The sequence below is a fragment of the Camelus dromedarius genome, chromosome 2, assembly GCF_036321535.1.
Source record: "Camelus dromedarius isolate mCamDro1 chromosome 2, mCamDro1.pat, whole genome shotgun sequence".
Lineage (NCBI taxonomy): Eukaryota > Metazoa > Chordata > Mammalia > Artiodactyla > Camelidae > Camelus > Camelus dromedarius.
Window position 1 is genome coordinate 66,510,368 of NC_087437.1, and position 17,465 is coordinate 66,527,832.

At 38.9% G+C, this 17,465-nt stretch overlaps 1 protein-coding gene and 1 long non-coding RNA gene across 10 annotated transcripts in view; one reads left to right on the forward strand and one right to left on the reverse strand.

The window, feature by feature from the left end:
• Window positions 1–17,465, reverse strand: part of CFAP91 (cilia and flagella associated protein 91) — a 71,199-nt gene that overhangs the window by 22,493 nt on the left and 31,241 nt on the right. For 8 of the 9 annotated variants that reach the window (XR_010384370.1, XR_010384371.1, XM_064494869.1 and 5 more), the window contains 3 exons: window positions 4,941–5,057; window positions 3,435–3,506; window positions 2,254–2,400 (listed from right to left, as the gene is read on the reverse strand). Coding sequence is in view for 7 of the 9 variants with exons in the window: in XM_064494869.1 (XP_064350939.1) it covers window positions 2,254–2,400; window positions 3,435–3,506; window positions 4,941–5,057 (336 nt within the window). In the remaining 2 variants the exon portion in view is untranslated. The remainder of the gene's footprint in view (window positions 1–2,253; window positions 2,401–3,434; window positions 3,507–4,940; window positions 5,058–17,465) is intronic. The other variant, XM_064494877.1, reaches the window with a different exon arrangement.
• LOC135323139 (uncharacterized) lies at window positions 1,402–3,845 on the forward strand. The gene is made up of 3 exons (XR_010384384.1): window positions 1,402–1,485; window positions 2,341–2,491; window positions 3,819–3,845. It is a non-coding gene; the product is annotated as an uncharacterized LOC135323139 (long non-coding RNA).

Below are 17,465 nucleotides of genomic sequence, written 5' to 3' on the forward strand. Positions count from 1 at the left end.
CATTAAAACTATCTTTGATCCAGAGCAGGAAAAAAGCCTATATGTCTACGTAATCACCAAGGTACAGCAGGGCCTGGAGCTCCTGGCCAGGGATAAGCCCCAGGTTGTCACTCTGCCCTGGCCCTGGCACATGGAAAATAAAGGAAAAGTGTTTAAGATGGTGTCGTGTGCCCGCACTGTCCTCAGGGACAAGGGGGTTGAGCCCTTCTCCCCGGCACTTGCTGCTGTCACACTGAAGGTTTTCCCTCTGTTCTTAGTCCCCCTCTGGTGTGTATCCGAAGGGAGGACCACACGGGTCTTACGGGTCTTACAGGTCTTACGGCCACTGTGGGAAGTTGGCATTCAAGTGTGGTTTTAGCCCCAACACCCACATCCTCATCCTTACCCACCTCCTAGCCCACACTTTCTTTCTTTCTTTTTTTTAAAATGGAGGTACTGGGGATTGAACCCAGGACCTCGTGCCTGCTAAGCATGCACTCTACCACTGAGCTATACCCTCCCCCAAAAGGTCACACATACTTTCTAAGCAGCTTGATGTATAAAATAGGGCGAGACGGACAGAAAGGGTGAGACTAAGAGTGTGTCAGTACTCCTTACATTTGTGAACAGCAGTCACTCAGCCCACAGACCACAAATGGATTTTCTCCTTGTCTCTGGGATCACAAGCTCCCTCACTTGGTGGTGGGGGGGTGGGGCAGATGCAACCTTTAAAACCCCGAGATGGCTCCCTGTTCTGTCCAGCCTCCCCCTCAGCAAGAACTTTGGGTTTGCTCAGGTAGTACAATCTCATTTGAAAATTAAGTAAGAATATTTAGGAAGGTGATTCTGCTGTGACCATATCATGTAGTACATTATATAACTGGGAACTGTGGAGTTTCTGGACTGTTTCCACAGCAAATACAAGGGAAGGAGAAAAGGAGAGGACCAGCACTGCTGTGGGCATGTGAGCTGCCCGCTCCCTCGGGTGCCTGCGTATCCTCGGTGTGTCCAGGTACCGCTGCAGGTAAGCCTGGCGAGTCTGTGGCTAAGTGACAGCTCTTCCCTTTAAGCCCTCTTAGCTGACATGATGTCTGTCAGTCAAATATTTATCCACTAAACGGCATAGGGTAGCTGAAAATCCTGATTGGCTGAGCTGCAGCTGCTAAAGTCTAGAATTAGAAACCTTGAGGGGCCAAGGATGGCATTTTTCCATCCCCGGGCCTGGGTATTCTGTCTCTAGGGCATTCTGCTCCGTATCTGAAAAGAAGTGCAGCCTGGCTCCATCATTTCCAGGACTCTTAGACCTCAGGATTCAGAGACTCCATTGTCCACATTTTCTTCCCCTTTCTCTGGTCCATCTGTTGGGTCTCACAGCTCATGGCTTTCTCCCCTACCCCCAGCTTCCATCACTCAGTGACCATCCACAGCCCTGCTGTCACATAAAAGGAATAAAGAGGTGCTTGTTTCTGAGCCACTTACCATTTGTTCTCAATTCCACAGCACAAGGTATGTGTGTTACTAAACGCGGGTCATAGTAATTTTGCTGTCAGTTTACTTTCTTGTAACACTAAACTCCGTGCCAACTCATCCTTTTTCACACTGATTTACAGATAAGTGAGAGATAGTGAAAGCAGACCAATGCTGTAGTCAACAACATTAAATGCTGCGTGTATACAGACAAACACCAGAAGAAAATGGGAAGCACATTTACAGTTGTTGGGTTAGAGCTGCAATTACCAGCTATTGTCAGTCACACAGAGCTCAGTGGACCTGATGAAAGTCCCAGAATATCATACTAACGTATTTAATATGCATTTCAACCAGCATGAGCTATCTATGCCTCTAATATGCAAATATAACCAGCATGCACAGCTCAAAAACTCACACATGAGTGTGGATAGTTTTTAAAATCTCATTTCTCACTTTTTTCTTATTGCTTTTATTACTAATTCATTCTGCTGGGCTTCCACTGAAATATAATAGAGTCACCAAATATTTAAGAAAAATTGGAAAAGAAAACCTTTTTAAATTGTGGGGATCTTTTCTTTTTTGCAAAAACGAAAATAAGAGCATATTCAATTCGAGGGGATGGGGACCACACCCCATTCAAATTATGGACTGCAACAGCACTGATAAAAAATGCTGCCAGCGCTAGAGTGCTGGGATTGTGGGGGCTGTTTCCCTTTCATCACTGCATTTATTGTTACTGTGATGTTGCCTGCACAACAGCAAAAATCAAGGGAGAAAATGGGACAAGAAAGGAAAGGAAACCACCTTGTGCTCGTGCAGGTTCCTCTGCCGCTGCAAGGCCAGGGTCACCTGCTTCTCGGCTTTCTTCACCAGCCTGTCATCTTCTTGCAGCGCGTGGCTGGTGCGCAGCTCCTGGATCAGCTCCAGCCGCTTCTCTTTCCCTTCAAACATCTGGATCAAATCAAACCAGAGACAGACTTGCAAATCAGCATCCCCTGTGCCAGGCACAAGGCCGCGCCTGCAGGTGACTCGTGGGGCACTTGTAAGTGGTGGGCTCCATTCTGCCTTTTGCTCCTTCCCTAAGAAGCCTGGGGATGGTATTTTTCGTGGTCATATTCTCTTTTCTGAGAGATCTGCCCCTGGAGTGGAATACACAACCTGCTGTCTGGACTTAACTGTGGCGTTTCTCCTGGGGAAATACCGAAAGGAGAGGAAAGAGTAATGCTGAACACAAAATGCTCACCCCGCTTCCCTGGACTTAGTCACCAAAGCCGAGTCTCTTAAGAGTTAGGGCTGTCTGGGGAGAAAAAGCATTTTAGCCGGGGCTTTAAATCAGTCCGTTTTTAAACTGAAGCGTGTGCGTGCTCTAGCAGCACAAGTCATCTGGCTAAGGATTTACCGTCAGGAAGACCAGAGTTGAATTTGCTGGCAGTTAACATAATCCCTCTCAGACTCACATTACTCACCTGTAAAATGGATAACCGACAGGAAAAAAGTGAGATGATATATTAGAGCAAAGAATATATAATGTGAGCCTATGGTAGGGGTTCAAAACTAGTTATTGTTCAAAGGTAGTTATTATTACTTAGCTACTTCATGTATTATTCAGGTATTACTAGGTATATGCACACTCAAATAACTGTATTATGACTTTGGAAAAATCAGATAATCCACTTGGTTGGTGATGTTTTCACAGTCAAAATTCAGGTATGAAAGTTGCTAGATTCAGCAATTCCAAGGAAGACATGAGTTTCACACTGCCTTGGTTACAACTGTGGCAAACAGCGGGCAGGGCCTTCCTCTCCTTGACACTGTGCCCTTACCTGGGCAAACTACAGCAGCAGGAGGGAATGGGCGGGTAAAGTTAGTTCCGTAGGACGGCAGAGTGCAAGAGGCAATTCACCCCCAAGGAACCAAGCACATTCGCATTCTGTAAATCTATTCACAAAGAAGACGAGCAGGGCCAGTGGCTGCACCCTACACACCATGTTCTGAACGACTCTGCCCCGGAGTAACTTTTGAAGGTAGATCACAGCCATTTCTATATCTTCTTCTTCCTGAAAGAACAAAGGGAGAACCAAGCAGTTTGAGAACAGCACAGTCAGCATCAAATACTTTTCTGAAGATTTATATAAAAAAAAGTTTGTATCTAGCAAAAAGCTAGATGCCAGAAGGATTGAGAGAGAAATAAAACATCAGCCCTCCCCTCATTAAACATAGAGGATTTTACATGTTACTTATAGTGTTGTTAAAATTCATTATTATTTTTTCATAACTATCATTAATTATATCAAAAGCAAAATATTTACCCACTGTCATGCTACCCGTACAAATTAAGCCATTTTTCTTTTCTCTATACTTCTTTCCAGCAAAATCTTTCTTGAAGCAGTAAGTACTACAAATAACATCTCTTTTGCAATAGTTGTTTCATGTTTGCTCATGAGGAGACAATACGGGTGGTCTTATATCAGAGTTGAAAGTGAGGTGCTTCTCACAAGAATTTAGCTGAACTGGTAACATCAGAATATAGTGGACAAGATTAGCCATCTACAAAAATCACCTTAAGTATGTGTCAAAAGCAGGAAGAGCTGAGTCTGACTGCAAAAGAAATCAACAGTGGACTCAATGGAGTGAACACACGTGAAACAGAGTGTCAACCACAGGCGCTGGTCGGCACAAAGTCTAGAAAAGGGATGCTGCCCGAGCACATTGTGACCAGTCAGCGGGAGCATTCTGGTCCCTCCACAGAGACGAGCCACCAGAGGTGCTACTGAGATGTCCCGTCAGCTTCCTTCCCGCGGAAAAGCACAGCCACCTTCTGTACAATCTGACTTCTTGTGAAGACTGCCCTGTCCTCACAAGGACAGGGAGGTAACAAGCTGACCTGCCGAGAGGAACATCCCGATCCACCAGGCAGTTCTATTTCTCTCTGTAAAGTAACAAATTTGCCTTGTGGCATCTGGAGCAGTTTCTTGTGGGTTTGGTCTGAGTCAGTCCTTTAAAACCTAATCAACTCTGGAATGTTGTCCGAACTGAGTCTGGGGCTCCGCGGAGGTGAGGTATGGCCCTAGTCAGGGGAAGCCTTCTGAGCCAGTCCTACCCTGGAAGCCAGCCTGTCTCGATGGCACCTCTGTATTTCATTCCTCTCTAAGTCCAGCTGTTCTCTGCTGCCTCTGCATGTGGGAAGATGGTTATGGGAACTGATCATTATTCAATCTTCTTTTTTTATTTAACAGATGTGACGATTGCCTCCTGTTGCCTATTTTTCTTGGGAAGATTTTATTCTTTGTGTTTTTATTCTTGAAAAGGATTGAATTTAGATTTCATTTCATTTTGCTTGTTTGTGTGTGTGCGTTTAAAACAGAAGGATAAAGGAAACATCAGTCAAATCTTGGGATCTGTTATGTTCGATTTTAACCCAAACCATCTTGAGAATAAATGGGTGGCAACACTGAATTTAGCATTTTAAATAAAAGAAGCTTCACACTTACATTGGAACTCATCTCCAAGGTTGGAGTTGGCAGCCGAGGTTGAGGCACTGGCTTTCTCTGAAGAAAGCGCATGGGTTTCTTTGTTTCAAGAGTCTTATTCTTCTTTTCCAACAATGCCTGAAATAACACCAACGAGTGCCATGTCTTGCCTTTGTATTTTCTCCCACTACCAGATCCAAGTCACAGATCTGGTATCAATCAGAAATAATCTTCTCCATGGCCAAGCTAGGGCAGTTCAAGAAAGTCCAAACCAGGGTGTTTATCTCTCCCAGAGGATGCTATGATAGTCCCATGAATAAGTTAACCACAGAACAAACTTGAAACATATTCTAGGTGTATCCATTTTAATCAAAAGTTTTCATTTTTTTTTTAAGTTTTTAGAAGGTTCTGTCATGTGTCAAGCAAAACCCCCAACCCCTATTCTTCCATGTGAGCTAATCTGCTGTTGTGAATGACTGTCTGGGCAATAGAAAACTGTCCCGTGTGGCAAATGGCTGAAATATTCAGCATGTTCTGTTGTCATGCGGGAACTGATGGGCATTAAATGGTAATTATTTAAAAGTAAAGAGAACTTTATTTTGAGCTTAAAGGCCTGCAAGACAAGATTTTTGAACTTGGTTCCTTGTGAAAGAATGTGTGTGTGTTTCTATTTCAACATGCACTTCATTTTATTTTTTTTTAACTTTTGATCATCAAAAGTCCTGCCAAAATTATACATGACATGAGTTTTTGTTCATTGGTTCCATTTTCAGGTATAGGGGGACACTTTTAACTTAAAAGAATCAAAAATTCTGATCTCTGTGATTATAAAATCACACTGTTACTACTTTTTCATCATATAATACTTTTTACATTTTTCCACAAAAAATATATATATAAGTGATAAAACAACAAGCACAAAGCCAAGACTTGAAATTAATAAAAATATGTTAGTTATGAGTAAAATTTGGAGCCACATAAAGTTACTGTGGTTGTAATAGAGCCTCTGGGTTTCTTGAAAATAAATCTGACAGCAAATATATATAGCAGCGCTATGATAACCAAAACCATGAATCAGCAGAGGGCAGCAGCAGTCTAAAGGTACTCTTGCCCCTTGAACAACATGGGTTTGAACTGCATAGATCCACTAATACACAGAAGCTTTTCAATAAATATGTTGGAAAAATTTTTGGAGATTTTTGACAACTTGAAAAAACTTGCAGATGAACCACACAGCACAGAAATATTGAAAAAGAAAAAATTTGGCATGTCATGAATGCATAAAATATAGGCAGATACTAGTCTATTTAATCATTTACTACCATAAAATATATACAAATCTATCATAAAAAAGTAAAATTTATCAAAACTAACACACACAGACACATAACAGACCACGTGTGGTGCCACTCGCAGTTGAAAGAAATGTAAATAAGTGTAAAGATGCAGTATTAAATCATAACTGCGTAAAATTAACTATAGTAAATACTACACTGCTGTAATAATTTCACAGCTACCTCCTGTTGCTTTTGCTGTGAACTTGTGTCGGCGAGTGTCGACTTAAAAAGTATGGTGACACTAACCATCTCCAAGTGAGCAGGTCATCTCTCATGTTAACATGCTGAGTTGCGTGTCAAGATAACAAGTGAGCTCTAGTGCTTCTCACGTAGTTTCTATCATATTTAGCGTAATACCGTACACCTTGAATGACACCATGAAACCCATACGAAGTGCCACCAGCAATGCTGGGAATGCTCCCAAGAAGCAGAGAAAAGTCATGACATTACAAGAAAAAGTTGAATTGCTTGATATGCACCGTAGACTGAGGGCTGCAGCTGCAGCTGCTGCTATTTCAAGATAAAAGAATCCAGTGTAAGGACCATTGTGAAAAAAGAAAAGGAAATTCATGAAGCTGTCGCTGCAGCCACACCCGCAGATGTGAAAACATTGTACTTTCTGCAAACTACCTTTTTATCTCACGTTGAAAATGCAGCTTTCATGTGTGTGCAGCTTTGCTTTAAGAAAGGCCTGTCTGTAGACTCTAATATGATTAGAGAAAAAGTGAAGTCATTATATAAGGACTTAAGTAAAAGGCAGGTGAAGGATCCAAAGCTGGAGAACTTAATGCCAGCAAAGGATGGTTTGATAATTTTAGAAAGAGGTTTGGCTTAAACCAAGATAATAGGAGAAGCAGCTTCTGCTGACCAAGAGGCAGAAGATGAGTTCCCAGACACCGTTAAGAAAATCACTGAGGGAAAAGGACATCTGCCTGAACAGATATTTAAAGCAGATGAAAGTGCCCTATTCTGGAGGGAAAAAAAATGCCACAAAGGACATTTGTTCATAAGGAAGAGAAGTGAGCACCAGGATTCAAGGCAAGAAGGGACAGGGTTTCTCTACTGTTTTATGCAAAAACAGTTGGGTTATGATCAGGACTGCCCTTATCTAGAAAGCAGCTAACCCCCCAGTCTTGAAGAGAAAAGATAAACAAACACCAGCTGCCAAGTCTTTTGGTTAGAAAAGAAGGCCTTGAAGAGAACATTTTTTTCTGGATTGGTTCCATTAAAGCATTGTCCCTGAAGTCAGGATGTACCTTGGCAGTGAGGGACTCCCCTCTTAAACTTCTTTTCATATCAGACAACGTCCCTGGCCACCCAGAACCCCGTAAGTTCAATACCAAAGGCAACAAAGTGATCTACTTGCTCCAAATACAATGGCTATAATGAAGCCTCTAGCTCAGGTGGTTGGTCACATGGAAGGAACTTTAAGGCTCATAACACTATGGAATACTCTATGGAAAGGACTGTCAGTGCTATGGAAGAGAACCCGACAGAGAGAACGTTAGGAAGTCTGGAAGGATTACATCACTGAAGATACCACCATTATTATAGAAAAAGCTGTGAAAGCCATTAAGCCCGAAACAATAAATTCCTACTGGAGGAAACTGTGTCCAGATGGTATGCATGACCTGACAGAATTTACAACAGAGCCAATCAAGGAAATCATGAAAGAGATCGTGAATATGGCAACAACAACAACAAAAAAAAAGGTGGTGGGAGGTGAGGGATTTCAAGACATGGATCTTGGAGAAATTCAAGAGCTAAAAGACACCACCCAGAGGAATTAACAGAAGATGACCTGACAGGGACCAGTGCTTCTGAACCAGTGCAACACAAGGAGGAAGAGGATGCAGAAGACACGATGCCAGACAACAGTAGACATTAGATGATCTGGGAGAGCACTTTCCATTATTCAAGATGGCTTTTGACTTCTTTTACAACATGGACCCTTCTATGATACAGGCACTGAAACTAAACCAAATGATGGAATAAGGATTGGTACCATATAGAAACATTTTTAGGGCAATGAAAAAGCAAAAAAAAAAAAAAAAAAAGACAAATTACAATGTATTTCTGTAAAGTTCCACTGAGTGTGCCTGTGTCTCCTGCCTCCCCTCCCACCTCCTCTACGTCTTCCACCTCTGCCACCCCTGAAACAGCAGGACCGACCCCTCATCTTCCTCCTTCCCCTCAGCCTACTCACTGTGAAAGATGATGAGGATGAAGACCGTTAGGGGCTCCATTTCGACCTAATGAATAGTAAATAATCATCACGTGGTACAGTTAATAAATTTATCTGTTGTGTATGTATGTGAGTGTCTTTGTGTGAAAATCTAATAACTATTCAGCAAGAACTGTATGGGGCATTTTTGTGTCATCATGATCATCATCCCCTAAGTATTCATTGTTCAACATCATGTCCAAGACTTGTATTGAGGTCAGTGAAGAAAGAATCAAACAAGAGATCTGTTACAGATTTCAACTGAAGAAAATGTTTCAAGAAGGAGAGAGTAACCACTCAAACACTGCAGAGAGGAGAGAACTGACTACTGTGTAGCAGTTAGCAATGCAGAGAGAACTGCTGGACATAATCAGACTCATTGGAGTGTCTTTGTTTCAAAGTCTATTTTGTCTGGAGAAGGAGATCAAGAGTAGGAGTAGAGGATGTGGAATTTACCTTTCTCAACAAACACACCAAAAATACATCTACATGTGGAACGATTCTCACTGAAAACTAACTGGAGACTGGCAGATAGATTCTTGCACAACCATGGCTGTAAGAAAGATCCACTCGGAGTTGGGTAGGAAAAGAAGAGAAGTGATCAGGTCAGGACCTTTTAGGGGATTCAGGTAATGAGGAGGGGTTACACAGGCAGAGATCTCACTGGGGAGTGAGTGGTTCAAGTCACATATTGGGTGCCCCAGGCCTGGAGTTTGACACAGGGAAGGCAAGTCCCCTTGGCTGGGAATAACAGCAGGGCTGTGGGAAGCCTGGACTTTGCTTATAAGGAATGTGTGCATATTTGCTTGCTCACAAAGTAGGGCAGAGAGGGTGGACTGAAAACTGCATAGGTGGCTGGCTGCTTTCCCGTGAATGCCTCCGCGTGTGCCCCAGCCTGATGCAAGTGAATGCTCCAACCCCGCTTGGGAGCCAGGTTGTGAGACAGAGGCAGCTCAGATACAAAGCAGCGTCTAAGCAGGGTGGGGGCAGCCATTGCTGGTGCTTACACAGGCAGGGCATCAGAGAAATCCAGATCTCTGGCCTCAGGTGGACCACCATGGCCTATGCTGTAGCCATGCTCCAATCCATGCCATGTGCCCCACACCAGTCCCTCTTAATCCAGCACTGCTCTCATCTGGGAATGGGGAGAGTGTACACTTAGAAGGAGTGGAACTAGCTCAGACCCAGCCCTCAGGGCTTCTGCTATAGCAAGATAGGACCAGAACTCACCCCCATTAGGGCAGCAATGGCCACTGAGCAGAGGGGAACCCAGCCTTATAAGACTTTGGCCCTAGCACCTCCATCTCCAGCCCTACCTTCTACCAAGGTGATAGCTACCAGCATGCCTTGAGAAAAGATGTGACTTGTGTTCATGTCCAATCCAGCTCTCCAGCCAAAGCCACTGGGCCCACACAGACTGTCTAGGGATGCTCCCACATAAGGACACCCTTTCAAGACCACAACTGTTTCACCTTATTTCATACAGCCAGAGAAAGATAAGCAAAATGAGAAGATAGAGGAATTTATCTTACTGAAAGTGCAAGAGAAAACCTTTGAAAAAACAACTAGTGAAACAAAAAAACAATTTACCAGATAAAGAATTCAAAGCATTAGTAATAAATGTGCTAACCGAATTAGGAAAAAGAATAGATGAACACAGTGAGAATTTTAACAAGGAATTAGAAAATACAAAAAAGAAGCAGTCAGCCCAAGTTCTTGCTTTTGTTTTTAGCTAAAGACAGTATTTAAGGTGTTACCTTTGCCTATTTCAGGGAGTGACTCAGTTTTTCTGAGTATACAGGAGGTATACATGTTATTAAACTTGTTTGTTTTTCAAAAAAAAAAAAAAGAGAGAACCAGTCAGAACTGAAGAATACAATAGCTGAAATGAAAAACACACTAGAAGGAATGACTAGCAGACTTGATGATACAGAAGAATGCCCAAGTGATCTGGAAGACAGAATAATGGAAATAACCCAGTTGGAACAGCAGAAGAAAAACAAACAAAAATATGAGAACAGTTTAATGGATCTACTGAACAACATGAAAGACACTAACATTTGCATTGTATTCTCAGAAGGAGAAGAGAGAGAGAAGGAGATCAAAACTGTATTTGATGAAATTATGGCTGAAAATTTCCAAACCTGAAGAAGGAAACATATCCAGGTACAAGAAGCACAGACTATCCCAAACAAGATGAAAGGTTAAAAGACAAAAATTATAAAAGCAACTATAACTAAAATGAACAGTGAAGGGATGTAAAATACGACATCAAAACCACAAAATGTGGGTGAAGGGAGTAAAAAAGATAGATCTTTCAAAATATGTTTGAATTTAAATGACTACCAGTTTAAAACAAGTAGATTTAGTTACAGGTCAACATACATGAACCCCATAATAATCACATATCAAAAGTGAACCATAGAAACACAAAAACTAGAAAGAAAGGAATACAAACACACTACTAAAGAAAATCATCACACTGCAAGGGAAGAAGCAAAAAGAAGAAGAAACGGGGAGCAGGAGAAATAGCTCAGCTCCTGGGTTCAATCCCCAGTACGTTGATTGAAAAAAAAAGAAGAAATGAACAGAGGAAAACTACAACCCCCCACCTCAGGAAAGAAAAATAAAATGGCATTAAGTACATAACTATCAAAAATTACTTTAGTCAATGGACTCAATGCTCCAATCAAAAGACGTGGGTAAAAAAAACAGGACCCATCTATATGCTCCTTAGAAGAGATTTACTTCACAGCTAAAGACACACACAGACTGAAAGTGAGGGAATGGAGAAAGATATTTCATGCAAATGGAAATGACAAGAAAGCTGGGGTAGCAATACTCATATCACAAAATAAACTTTATAACAAAAGACAAAAGAGACATTATGTAATAATAAATGGATCAATAATGAAGAGAATATTATTCTTGTTAACATATACGCATCTAGTACACGACCATTTAAATATATAAATCAAATATTAATAGATATAAAGGGAGAATTTGACCAAAAAAAAATAGTAAAGGACTTTACACCTGACTTATATCAATGGACAGTTCATCCAGACAATATCAATAAGGCAACAGTAGTCATAAACTATACAATAAAGTAGTAGGACTTACTGGATATCTATAGAACATTCCATCCAAAAACAACAAAACACACATTTTTTAAGTGCACATGGAACGTTCTCCAGGATAAATCACATGCTAGGCCACAAATTTAACAGAATAGAAACTGTATCAAGCATTTTTTTCCAATTAGAACTAAAAATCAATTACAGCAAGAAAAATGAAAAAAGTACCAACACATGGAGACTAAACAACATTTTACTAAAAAACCAATTGGTCAAGGAAGAAATCAAAAAGGAAATCAGAAAATACCTTGAGACAAATACAAAGGGAAACACAACTTTCCAAAATATATGGGATGCAGCAAAAGCAGTCCTAGGAGAAAAGTTTATATTGATTCGGGCCTACCTCAAGAAACAAGAAGAATCTCAAATAAACAACTTAACCTTCCATCTAAAGGAATTAGAAAAAGAATAACAAACCAACCAAAGTCAGAAGAAGACAGAAAATAATAAAGATCAGAGAGGAAATAAATAAAATAGGGAACAAATAAACAATAGAAAAGATGAATGAAACCAAGGGCTGGTTTTTGAAAAGATAAACAACCGTTATATGCCAACAAATTGGACAACCTAGAAGAAATGGACAAACTTCCAGAAACATACAAACTTCCAAGACTCAGTCAGGAAGAAACAGACAATCTGAACAGACAGAGCACTAGTACTGATCTTGAATTTGTAATTACAAAAAACTCCCAGCAAACAAAAGTCCTGAACCAGATGGCCTCATGGGGAATTCTACCAAAAATACAAAAAAGAGCTAATATACATCCTTCTCAAACTTTTCCAAAAAAATTGAAGAGGATGGAATCCTCCCAAATCCATTCTACAAAGCTACCATTACACTCTGATACCAAAAGCAGACAAAGATACTACAAAAAAGAAAATTACAGGCCAGTATCTCTGGTGAATATGTGACAGGTGGGGATACTCATCACTATACTAACAAGGATGAAGAATATAGATACAAAAATCCTCAACAAAATATTATCAAGCCAAATCCAATAACATACAAAAAGGATCATATACCATGATGAAATGGGATTTATTTGAGGGATGTGGGGATGGTTTAAGACTCACAAATTAATCAATATGATACACCACATTAACAAAAGGAGAGACAAAAATCACACGATCATCTCAACAGATGAAGAAAAAAGCATTTGACACAATTCAAAATCCATTCAGGATAAAAAATTTCATCAACATTGGTATAGAGGAAACAAAGGCCATTTATGACAAACCTATAGCTGATGTCATATTCAATGGTGAAAAATTGAAAGCGTTTCCTCTAAAATCAGGAAGAAGACAAGAATGCTCACTCTTGCCACATCTATTTAACATAGTGTTTGAAGTCCTAGTAAGAGCAATCAGACAAGGAAAAAGGGGAAAAGGCATCCAAATTGGAAAGGAAGAAGTAAAACTGTCACTATTTGCACATGACATGATACTATATATAGAAAACCTTGAAGTCCCCCACCAAGAAAAAACAACAACTATTAGAACTAATAAGTAAATTCAGTAAAGTTATAGGATACAAGATTAATATACAGAAATCTGTTGCTTTTCTACTACACTAATAATAAACTATCATAAGGAGAAAGTAAGGAAACAATCCTGTTTAAAATCATATCGAAAAGAGGATTTCTGGTCAAGACAGCAGAGTATCAGGACCACAAGCTCGCCTCTCCTAGTGACTACAACAAAACCACAGTGACTGCTAAACAATCATCCAAAAAAAAAAAAAAAAAAAAAAAAGACTGGAACCTAGCCAAAAAGATCTTCTTTAACTGGAAACATAAAGAGGAAACCACAGCAGGATGTCAGGAGGGGATGCCTTTTCCCAAATTGAAATGCAAAGAGAGAGAGAAGAAAAAACAAACAAACAAAAAAACAGAATGAAACATCCCAAAACTGTGAGACAATATAAAAAAGTACAATATATGTAATTGGAATACCAGATGGAGAAGTGAGAATGCAGTAAAAGAAATATTTAAAGTAATAATAGCTGAAAACTTCCCAAAATTGAAGACGAACACCAAACCACAGATCCAGAATGCTTAGAGAACACCAAGCAAGATATATACCTTAAAAAAAAAAAAAGCCTCAGGCATATAATATTTAAAGAAAAGCAAAGATAAAGAGAAAAATCTGAAAGAATCTAGAAGAAAAACATACCTTAACTATAGAGGAACAAAGATAAGAATTACAGTGGACTTCTAGTCAGAAACCACACATGCAAGAAGAGAGATAAAATCTTAGAAGTGCTGAAAGAAAAAAACCACCTACCTTGAATTCTTTATCTAGTAAAATCATTATTCACAAGTGAAAAGATCAAAATTTAAAACTTTGTGTTTCAAGGGACACTATCAAGAAAGCAAAAAGACATCCCACTGAATAGAAGAATACTTTTCAAATCATGTATCTGATAAGCGTCTAGTCTCCAGAATATACACAGAATTCTTACGACTCAACAATAAAGACATTAAAAATAATGTCTATAATAAATAAAAAGAAACCCAGTTTAAAAATAAGCAACGTACCTGAATAGACATTTTTCCAAAAAAGAATTGGTTATACAAATAATCAATTGGCACATGAAAAGATGCTAAAACTCATTAATTATTAGACAAATGCAAATCAAAACCACAATTATACACCACCTGATACATTAGAATGGGTATAATAAAAAAGATGAAAAATAACAAGAGATGACAAAGTTGTGGAAAAATTGGAACACTCATACATTGCTGGTGGGAATGTAAAATAGTACAGCCATTTTTAACAGTCTGGCAGTTTCTCAAAAAGTATAATATAGAGTTACCATGTAACACAGAAATCACTCCTCGGTATAGACTCAAGAGAACTGGAAAATACATCCATACAAAAATGCATACATGAAGGTGCCTATTAGCATTATTTATACAAAAGTAGACAAAAAGAAACAACTCAAGTTTCCATCAACTGATGAGTCAATAAACAAAATATGGTATAGCCACACAGTGGAATATTATGCAACCATAAAAGTAGGGAAGTACCGAGACATGCTAGAACATGGATGAACTTTGAAAACATTAACCTGAGTGACAGAAGTCAAACACAAAAGGCTATATGTTGTATGATTCCATTTATATGAAATATACAGAATAGGCAAATCCATAGAAAGAAAGTAAATTAGTGGTTGCCAGACAGTGGGCGGAAGAGGGTAATTGGGAAGAGGGTAAGATGGCTAATGGGTATGGAGTTTCCTTTTAGGATGATGAGAATGTTCGGGAATTAGACAGTGTTGATAGTCGAACAATCTTGTGAGTACACCGAAAACAACCGAATTACATACTTCATAAGGGTTAATTTTATGGTATGTGAATTACATTTCAAAAAAAAAAAAAAAAAGAGGAGAAGTAAAGACTTCCTGAGACAATAAAAAACTGAATGAGTTCACTTCCAGCAGACCTGCCCTGCAATAAATGGCAAAACAAGTGCTTCAGGCAGGAGAAAATGATATAGGTCAGAAACTTGGATCTATAAAAGAAAGGAAGAGTGGAAGAGATGGGAAAGAAAGGTTAAATAAAATTATTTTTTATTTTTAATTGATCTAAAAGATAACTATTAAAGCAATAATAGGAAAAATGTATCAGACGATTATAGCACATCAGTCAGTGAAATGAATGACAGCAATGTCACGGGGAGGAACTGGGTATAATCCATCATAAAGTACCTGCACTACATGAGAAGTTACAGTATTATTTGGAAGTGGACTTAGATTATTTTATGTATAAAATCATATACCAGTTCATAAAGCAAGCCTCACTAAATTTCAAAAAATAGGTATCATACAGGCTAGGGACCCTGACCATAGAGCAATTAAGAAATTAACTAGAAAATGACTTAAAATCCCTGCATATTTGGAAATTTTAAAACACACTGTCAAATACTCAGGGGTTCAAAAATCAAAAGGAATGTTTTTAAAAATTAGATATTACATAATATGGCAAACTATATAATAATGACAAACTATATATCAAAACTAATGGAATGTACCAAAATCAGTGTTTTGAAAGAAATGTTTAAGTACTTATGTAAAACTGATGAGTAACTGAAAATTAATGAGCTACATGTGTACTTTAAGTTAGGAAAAGAACTACAAAACAAACCTAAAGAAAATAGAAAGATACAATAAATATGAGTGGGAATTAATGCAACTGAAAAAAATATATATAATAGAGAAAATCAGCAAACTCAAAAGTTCATTGTTTGGGAAAAAAACCAAGAAAATAAACAAGCCTCCAGTAAAACTGATTAAGGAAAAAAAGAGTTAAAAGCGCAAATAAATAATGTTATGAATGAAAAGAGTAGGCATGATTATAGATAAAACAAACACTAAAAAGATTTTAAAGTAATACTATCAACAACCATACGCAAAAAAAAATCGAAAAGTTAGGTGAAACTAAATTTGTAAAGAAAACACAATTTTTAAAAATACAATTTGTCAAAACAATGCAGAAAGTTCTGTAAGTTGTAAGGACATTGCAGGAGTGCTTAAAATTTTTCCCATGAAGAAAACATCAGTCTCAGATAATTTTATACTAATATTCTACCAAACTGAAGAAATAGAACATCTCAAACACATTTAAGCTCAGAAAGAAGGACTACTCCCCAGTTCATTTCAGAAGACTTGCATAACTCTGACACCACCACCACATATAGTCAAACCGAGAAAGAAAAAGAAGGCCATTTCACTCATGAATGTAGACTCAAAATTCTGAACATCTTTGTAAATCAAATTCCACAATGTATTAAAACAATGTACCCTGGCCAAATTATGTTCATACTAAATATGCAAGGATAGATTAATAGTTGTAAAAAACTATAAATGTTCCTTATTACAATAATAATTTTTAAAAGAAAAATATAATTATCTTAATAGATGCAGGCAAAACATTTGATAAAATTCAACACAAACACATGATTAAAACCTTCAATAAATTAGGAATAGAAGGGAACTTCCATACCCTATCAAATAAATATAACTGCAAAAAAATCTTACAGAAAGTGAGAAAATGATGAACACAGAATTCAGAATAGGTACATGGAGACGGGGGGACGAGGATGAGGTGGGAAAGAACCGCACAGATACACGTAAATTATTGTCAAAGTCCTAATTTTTGTCTTGCATGTGGGCTCCCATGGATCCTTATAATGTTACTAAAACTAAATGAACAAACATGCTGGACCAGTGATGAGGGTATGTCATCAACCAGTGGTCTCAAAATGGGTTTCCTGCAGCATCAGCATCACCCAGAAAATTGCAAAAAAATGCAAATACTCCAGCCCCACCCCTACTGGATCAGAAACTTTGTGGGTAGGACCCAGCAACTGGTGTTTTAAACAGCCCTCCAGGTGGTTCTGACGCAGGCTAAGGACTGAGCATCACTATCATAAACCACAGATTTTAAAGTCTGTACACCTGTAGTCCAGTTAACAAAAGAGAAATCCTAGCTAGCGGATGACGCTGTGGAGTTGGACATGGGGATGACCATCAGACTTGCCCATTTAGCTGAGTTTAAACTAGATGAGAGGGGAGCTGAACATGACTCCCTTTCTTCATGATGCTCTGGTAACTAATCTAAAAGGGAGAAAATGAGGCCTATTACACTGTTAAAACCAAAAGTAATTCCTAACACTAGACACTTGCTACACCTCAATGTTGTGTCAAATTTTATTGTGCAGATCCAAAGGCAGAACCATGTTTAGAAAGTAGCGTGAATTCTGCAAATGGGGAGAATAGCTTCCCAGAGGTTTTCCTATAATCTGAAGTGAAGGCAAGACAAAAAAAAAAAAACAAAAAACAAAA